Here is an 8850-nt window from a genome sequence, read left to right as displayed (position 1 = left end):
TATGGGCGGGTGTGGATGTCTGGGAGCAGTTCTGCAGAAGCCACGACGGCGCGGGCCACGTCTAGACGAGGCTGCGGAGGCTCAACCTCTCGCGGCAGCGGCCGGAGGCTCCTTTTCTTTCCCGAGCGAGGCGCCGCCTCTTTTCCCTCCTCCTCCTCCTCCTCCTCCGTCTCAAGGCTCTCGCCAACCTCCTTTCGGAAGATGGCCGGGCTAAACAGCAAGACCCACGCAGCGGAGGCGCCGAGAAGCAGCGGCCGAGGGGTCGTGGTAAATGCAATAAAATAAAATAAAAATAAAAATCCCTTCTCCCCCTCCCCTGCTCCCGCATCCTAAGCTTTGCTGCCTCCCTTCTGCAGCTAAAGCATCCGCTTCCGTCAGCTAACCCCTTTCCCTCCCTTTCATCTATCCAATCCCTGCCCTTTATGGCGGCTCCCCCCCTCCTGTTATGAAACGCTCCCCGCCCGCCCCCCAAAAAGAATATTTGAATTGCAAGCGGGTTAGTCATTCATTGCGCTCGATGGGGCTCACTCCCTGTCTGCTGTGCTGAGCCCGCTTATCTGGGAGAATACCGCCCCCCCCCCCATTGAACCCAGTTAGGGTTTACATCCGAGTCAACGTGCATAGATAGGAACTGGGCTGCGCGAGTATGCATTCCGGTACATTGAAATATGATGCATGTTGTTTACCACAGTTTTCCATTGGGATTTCCCCCGGGTAAGTACGGTATGTGTAGGAAAGCAGCCTTATTGCTAACACACACACACACACACACACACACACACACACACTTTGGATGCGATTTCGTTGGGGCTTCTGATACGAGTTTTGGTTAGAGGAGAGTTGTTCCCTCTAGATTACTTATCACGTTAAGAGTGAAATGCCGCAGCTGCAACTTCGTAATTTCATCTAAAATAGTCTTGGCTTTGTAGAAATCCATTCAGTGCAGCCACCGCTACCCAAAAAACAGCAACGTGTCGTCTTAGCACAGCAAGTAAAGCTTCTGTGGGAGAAAAGCACAACAATACTCTAAATTTTCCTCACTAGGTGCTGTATATGAAAATGTTAATGTTTGTGCATAGCAATCCCTAATTGCAGCCAGCAAAATGTATTACCTCACTTGCAGCCATAATTACGGCATGGGGGGGGGAGGTTTTGGTATTGCTTAGCCTCCCGGATTAGCAGGTTCACAACAGGTGTGCTTAAAAGAATGTTAAGATACAGCTAGGCATTCTTAAGGTGTGCATTCTTATCAAACATTAACTGTTTTCTATTCCTATGTACTCTTCAGGGTGCAGGTAATAAGCACAGCTGCCTTCTGAATAAATAAATCGTTAAGCCCAGTCCTAGGCATGTTTACTCTGAAGTAAAAGTGTTACTTTGGACAATGTTGCTTACTCCCAGGCACATATGCATAGGATTTTACTGTTACTCATGTCTCCAGTTTACTGGTTGTTAATAGCTTAAGACAGTCTTGACCCTAAGCACCCACCTGGCAGACCTAGACAAAAAGGAGTTGCCCTTCTTCTGCACCTGGTATAGATACCACTTATTATAGGAAAACGAAAATAGGCCTTTGTTCTGATGCAGCAAGCCTGCTCTTATGTGCTTTCTCTGCCTTTCTCTGAAGGGCTTCCCTTGAACCCCTGTCTCCTGTGTTTACTGTGTCTTAGATTGACAAAAGTGTTTAGGTCACAGAAGGAGGAAGCAAACCTCTGCTTTGGCAGTATTCTATACATGCCCACAGTGTTTTATGACACTTCTTGGCACATTGTAGAAAACTCTGTTATGGTGAATATGTTACCATTCCAAAAAAAGAATACAGTGGTACCTCGAGTTACAGACGCTTCAGGTTACATATGCTACAGGTTACACACTCCGCTAACCCAGAAATAGTACCTCAGGTTAAGAACTTTGCTTCAGGATGAGAACAGAAATCGTGCTCTGGCGGCACGGCAGCAGCAGGAGGCCCCATTAGCTGAAGTGGTGCTTCAGGTTAAGAACAGTTTCAGGTTAAGAACGGACCTCCAGAACGAATTAAGTACTTAACCCGAGGTACCACTGTAATGTTGTTTTTTTACTGCATTTGATTTACCAGACAAATGTCAATCTTTTATTTATGCATTGCCTTCCATGCTCATCTCAAGGCAGTGTACAAAATGCAATAAAAACAGTTTTAAACAATATAGAAAATAGCTGCAAAGTAAAACACACACACACACACACACACACAAAGACCAAATAGACACCTGTGGCAAAGATCCTTTCATCCTGCTGGGAAGGCTTGTCAGAACAAAAATGTATTCACTTGTTTCCGGAAAGGGCAGAATGTGGGATGCCTGTCACATTTTGGCAAGAATGCTGCTTGCACAGAACATGGGCAGCCACACTTAAAGCTCTCCTGTGAGTTACTGCAGACTGGGCTTCTGAGATCTTTGGAACACGTGGAAAGGAGAAGCTTTCCTACAAGGAAAGAGTCTTAATGAAGTCGCAGCATTTCCTACTAAGTCTTGTTCTATGGGTGTAGCCTCATGTACTTTTGATACAGAACTCCTGCACTCTCTTCGGCAGCACATATATTCTAAAATTGGAACGATACAGAGAAGAGGAATGCAGAAGTCCCATGCAAATTTCTACATGAATTGAGTTTGTTGCTGTGTCGTTTGTATGCTAATAATCTCTTGCAGAAGGTTACTAGCCTAGATTTTTGATTTGCTCACTCTAAAACGAGGACGAGCAATAAGGGACTAACCCATAGACTTTTGCGGGGTTGTTTTCCACAGTCATGCAGTTACGGACAAAATGACATTTTAACTTTGAACTTTTGCCCAGATGAACCGTGAAATGATCCTTTCCAGTATCCTCTTGTGAAAGTTGTCCAAGGGAAACTCAGCCAAGGCTGGATGTTCCAGCGCTAGTTCAGAATGCATTCAGAACAGAGCACATACTGATGCTTGGAGGCCAGAAGTAGTCTTCCCTGTTCTTGCTAGAATACTAAAAAGGCCCAAGAAGCACCATGTGATCCCCATGTGATCTTCTGGTTCACTCGCTACCTTCTGTCTGAGGTGAAGAAGAATGTTTGAGCCAGCCAAAGGCCCTCTTCCAAGCACAACCCAAGTAGATTCCTGCAGAGAGATAGATTGTCGCTGCATGCCCAAAGACTAATTTGCTAGGACTTGAAGCCAGAGAGAACTTTTCACTCTCGTATTTTTTTTTAGAAGAGGGGTAGCAGAAACAACAAAGAGTTTTATGGCTCCGTCAAGACCAAACACGTTTGCTACGGCATAATCTTTTGTGGGCTACAGCCCACTTCAAGAGGTGAATCAGGCTGCATCTGATGGGAGAGGGCTGTCATCCACAAAAGCGTAAGCCGTAAGAAATGTGTTTAGCCCTGAGAATGCCACAAAACGCCACTATTTATTGTTGTCTCTTTTGTTCTAGGTTAACCCACTTAGATCATTTCTTAGGAACAAGGCTTTCTATTAAAACAAGGCTGAGGAACCTTCCCCCCCTCCAAACCCAGCAATATGCTGGCAGTGGGTTGGAGGAGGGACAGGGATGGGCAAGGCCACCCCTTTCTCCTCTTTCACTCCCTGCCCACCCCCCACTTCAAATCTTCTTTGTTCTCCTTGCCCAGCAAACCAACAGGAGAGCAGCAAATCAGTCTTGCCAGAAATGTGAATCAGTTGCTTGCATAAAAAAGGTAAATGGACCCCTGACAGTTAAGTCCAGTCACAGTCGACTCTGGGGTTGTGGCGCTCATCTCGGTTTACAGGCTGAGGGAGCCAGCGTTTGTCTGCGGACAGTTTTTCTGGGTCATGTGGCTAGCATGACTAAACCGCTCCTGGCGCAACAGAACACCGAAACCAGAGCAGCGCACGGAAATGCCATTTACCTTGCCGCCAGAGCAGTACCTATTTATCTACTTGCATTTTTTGGGATGGTTTTGAACTGCTAGGTTGGCAGGAGCTGGGACCGAGAAACGGGCGCTCACCCTCTAGCGGGGATTCGAACCGCTGACCTTCTGATCGGCAAGCCCAAGAGGCTCAGAGGTTTAGACCACAGCGCCACCCGCGTCCCTAATCACTTGCATAGGGGTTCCATTAGTTTCAGTGTTTTTTGTCTCCCCCCCCCTTTCTGGGCTTCCCTCCCAACATGAAATTAGGGTGATGGTTGCAAGTTCCCCACCTCTGTGCTGAAGGATCAAACCATGCTAAGGTTTACATGACTGCTTCTGCTAAACCGATTGCCAAATGGTGTTTAAACACAGATGATGCAATCAAAATTAAGTTTCTAATGAACATTTTATCTCTTTTACAGATTTCAGATGATTGGCCTGGGTATAGTTTGGAATTGTTTACATATCCACAACACTACTATGGAGATCTTGACTATGTGCTCATACCACATGGGATCATTGTGGACAGGTGAGGGTCTGAGAGTATGACGTTTATGAAAGCTACATGTTCAGTTCCTCCCAAGGTAGGAACATAACGCTTGCTAAAATATTGACACCCCAATTTAAGCTGTAGTGCTTATTGTAACAGGAAGCCTAAAAGCTCGCTCTCTTCCTAGCCTGGGACCAGGAATAAGTTCCCGTCTCTCTCTCTCAGCTGGACTATGGTGTTATCAGCTCTGCTTTCCCCTCTGACCTTGAGGCAAGGTCTGCAAGATTCAGGACAAACAAACAGAAATACCTTTTCACACAGGATGTAGTTAAATTGTGGAATTCTCTCCCACAAGAGGTAGTGGTGGCCAGCACCTTGGGTGGCTTTAAAAGAGGATCGGACGAATTCACAGAGGATGGGGCCATTCATGGCTGCTAGCCACAACGGCTGTGTTCCACAGTCAAGGAATTGTTGTTGTTTAGTCGTTTAGTCATGTCCGACTTTTCGTGACCCCATGGACCAGAGCACGCCAGGCACTCCTGTTTTCCACTGCCTCCCGCAGTTTGGTCAAACTCATGCTGGCAGCTTCAAGAACACTGTCCAACCATCTCGTCCTCTGTCGTCCCCTTCTCCTTGTGCCCTCCATCTTTCCCAACATCAGGGTCTTTTCCAGGGAGTCTTCTCTTCTCATGAGCTGGCCAAAGTATTGGAGCCTCAACTTCACGATCTATCCTTCTAGTGAGCATGCAGGGCTGATTTCCTTAAGAATGGATAGGTTTGTTCTTGCAGTCCATGGGACTCTCAAGAGTCTCCTCCAGCACCATAATTCAAAAGCATCAATTCTTTGGCGATCAGCCTTCTTTATGGTCCAGCTCTCACTTCCATACATCACTACTGGGAAAACCATAACTTTAGCTATATGGACCTTTGTTGGCAAGGTGATGTCTATGCTTTTTTAGGGTGCTGTCTAGACAGTCAAGGAAGCACACTCCTAAATACCAGTTGCTGGAAGTTGCAGGTGGGGAGAGGACATCTGATTGGCCACTGTGAGAATAGAGTGCTAGACTAGATGGGCCTTGCGTCTGATCCAGCAGGCTCTTCTTTATGTTGTTAGGAGTATAAAGATGGGGGAGCACCCAGCCCCAGACCTGCCCCTAAGGGAGCAGGGCCTTCTTGCTTTCCTCCAATTCCCCCTCAGCATGAATGAGCAGCATGAAATTAAAGACATCTAGGCATGGTGCAGTCGCAAATGCACATTGCCCCCTGGCAGCTAATTTTAAGAGGATTCATTAAAAACCAGGCTTAAGGGAGAAAGCAGAAGGGCATATGGAATACGCTGAAGAAACAGTCCATGTTTGTGTAACCCAATGCAATTATTTACAAACAAGCTTCTGATCTCCTCATGAGTAGTATCATGGCTGGTCAAGAGGACAGTGAGAGACAACGGACTATGGCCAACATTCAAAGGGATAATTATTGCCAGATTTTGCCTGGGAGATGACAGGCTTCCTTCAGCTTGTGTATCGTGGGCTTGGCCAGAGTTACCTGGTCTGCCAACTGCTAGGAAATGGAAGCTGAGCGACCTGGAAGTGTTTAAACAGACAGGCTGGGAGTAGGCCACAACTGCACCATGGTTACCGCAGTTACTGGTATGTCAGCTCAGTTGAAATTGGGGAGATGTGTTTCCACATAACTCTTTAGGATGGAGATGCTGAATACCCATTCAAGAAGGTGGACTCAGTGACACATTTATGCAGCTCTGGTAAAGACAGGGTACTTTCCTGTCATTGCATGGATGGGTACAGATTTTTAAGTCTTGGTTCTTTGATTATTTCATTTATTCATATACATCTTGTTTTATTTATATACTAATTAATGCCAAAAGTAGGCTTCCAAGCTTTTCTCATTTCCTGTGCTCAATAAGTACAAGTTGTGACTTGTTTAAACTAGATACCTGTAACCAGTGCTTTTTTTCTAGAAAAATAGGTGCAGGTACTCACCATGACGTTGTTACAGTAAGTGTCACATTTTTTAACGAAAAGAGAGGAAGGTGCTGGTACTGTGTACCCTTGAGTACCCCTTGGGAAGAAAATGTAACCCTTCTTCTTAATGAGACGGTTACTATTCTGCATCAAGCTAACATTCAGATGTTATGGCTATTTTTATGTGGCCTGTGCTAACCATGGTTGGAGCTTCTAGATGTACAACAGGCAAACCATGGTTTAGAAAGTGGCTTGCCCACTTTCATTTTTCACCCTTTCAGCACTCAGCTTGATAAGTTCTTAACTGAGACTTCTTCAAAGTTGGTTTAGGGGACAGAATGTAGGACTAGGGACCGGAAGACATTCAGCCATTCAGTACACTGAATGACACATCACCAGTCACTGTCTCTAAGCTGGATTGTTGTGAGGATAAAATGTTGGGGTGCAGTGGGGGCATATATGCTGCCTTGAGCTCCTTGGAGGAAATGTGGAATAGAAAATAAATAAATAAATTTATATAATTTAATCTGTATTTTCTTCTTCATCCAAGGAAGAACAGCAATTATACCCATCCAACAGCCCTGTGAAGTAGGCTGTTCAGAGAGACTATTATATTCCAAAGGCATAGAGCTGAGTTTTATAGCTGAATATGGATTTGTACCTGCATTTTCCGCATCCATACCCAACACTCTAGCCAGCTACCTTTAAATATAAATACGAGCTTTAATGAGAAGCTCTGGCAAATGATATCTTTGTTATTCGTAGCTGGGGATTGTTAACTGCTAAGCTGTCACCTAGAATAAAGTTTAAATACTTAATTTCTGAGATGTTTTGAATGCTAAAGCTGAAATAGCTTCAGGGCTAGAATGTCACTGGAAATCATTCAAGGTGCACATTGTAGTCCTCAGAATAGCAAAAGGGTTAGGAAAATGAGGAGATCTTAAAAGACAATTCAGCACCTCCTTCTGCATAAAAATAACAGCAACCAGAGGTCACTAATCCCCTTACTGGGTAATCAACATATTTTAAATGCCTGAATTAGCAGGTGTGGAAAAAGAACTTCAGCTGTGAGCGAGCAATTGTAATTTCCGCAGCAAAAAAAATTAACAAGCTGCCAAGAAATCGCCACACACCCTTCATGAAATGATTGCCTGTGTATGAAATATGTGTGAGCATTCTACTGAGTTCTGGATCTTTTGGATCAGGACACCGGAAGGATAGCCTTCACCTGGGTTATGTCCACCTGGACCTTCAGATCCTCTGTAGAGACCCTCCTCTATGTGCTGAGTGGGGTTTGCAACTAGAGAGAAGGACGTATCTGTGGTGCCACCCCTATTGTGAAATAGTTACCCCAGAGAGGCTCACCTGATGCCATCCCCTATGGTCTCCTTTTGGTGCCCAAGTGCAGACCTCTTTATTCACCCAGGTCTTTTTGAAGCAACTTGCATTTAAAGAGAGAGAGTTGTAAACCTGGTCTTCCAGTAGCTGGGTTGAGTTCTGTTCTCTTTTCTACTCCAAACTGGTTGGTTTGGAAGGAAAGTGTTGTGCTACTTTCTATGGTTTCCAGTATATTTTAATTAATTTTGTGTGTGTGTGTGTGTGTGTGTGTGTGTGTGTGTGTGTTTATTCTGTTGCTTATGCCGAAGGGAAGTCATATAAATTCAGCAATAAATAAAATAAGTACAGAAGATCCCAGGAACTTTGTGGCTGGGCTTTCTGGCTATTTTGCTTGTCCTGCACACATGGAACTTGGTTTTTTTTCCTTACATGTGCCTTGATATGTTGCTAATATTTGTACATTAAAAAAATCCAGTTGCACCAGAATTTGGGTGGCGATGCTCATTTGAATACCGATGTAGTCTATTTGCACCGAATTACTTTAAATGGGATGCACATTCAGATGCCCATCTCGACCCACATTCTGGTGCAACTGATCCTGAAGTTGAATCCTGAAATGAGACCTTGAACTTTACTATTTTTGTATTGCACCATAGAATATACTTGCATTGAAAAATCCCAAGTCTTACCATATATTTATCCTTAATTTTTGCTTTAGGACAGAATGTTTGGCCAAAGATATCATGCAAGACATTGGATACAATGACATTGTAGTTCTCTGTGTACTTAAAGGTGGCTACAAATTCTGTGCTGACCTTGTGGAGCATATTAAGAACCTCAGTAGAAATTCAGAAAGGTTCATCTCCATGAAAGTTGACTTTGTCAGACTGAAAAGTTACCTGGTAAGTAATGATTTTGCTTACTTAAAGAAAAAGGAAAAAAAACATTGTGAGTTGAATGTGGTCTGATTACAGTTTGTATACATGGATTTTTTATTTTTTTTTAAGGCAAGCATCAAAGTCCAACCTTCCCAGTTTTTGCTGTTGCAAGCTTCAATGAATAAACTGATGTAATGTAATGAATTAACTTTTCTCCTTTCGTGAACAGAACAGGAATTTGGGAGATGACACACTCAACTTAAGGTC

The 8850-nt window shown here is 44.3% G+C and overlaps 1 protein-coding gene across 2 annotated transcripts in view; it reads left to right on the top strand.

The window, feature by feature from the left end:
• The window catches only part of PRTFDC1 (phosphoribosyl transferase domain containing 1), a 49698-nt gene continuing 40848 nt past the window's right edge, over positions 1-8850 (top strand). For both annotated transcript variants that reach the window (XM_081163294.1, XM_081163293.1), the window contains exons 1-3: positions 1-267; positions 4318-4424; positions 8424-8607. In XM_081163294.1, the coding sequence (XP_081019420.1) occupies positions 16-267; positions 4318-4424; positions 8424-8607 (543 nt within the window). In that variant the 5' untranslated portion in view covers positions 1-15. The remainder of the gene's footprint in view (positions 268-4317; positions 4425-8423; positions 8608-8850) is intronic.

Source organism: Podarcis bocagei (genome assembly GCF_964188305.1).
Source record: "Podarcis bocagei genome assembly, chromosome: 12".
NCBI classification, from domain to species: domain Eukaryota; kingdom Metazoa; phylum Chordata; class Lepidosauria; order Squamata; family Lacertidae; genus Podarcis; species Podarcis bocagei.
This window is presented reverse-complemented; position numbering and strand designations above follow the sequence as displayed.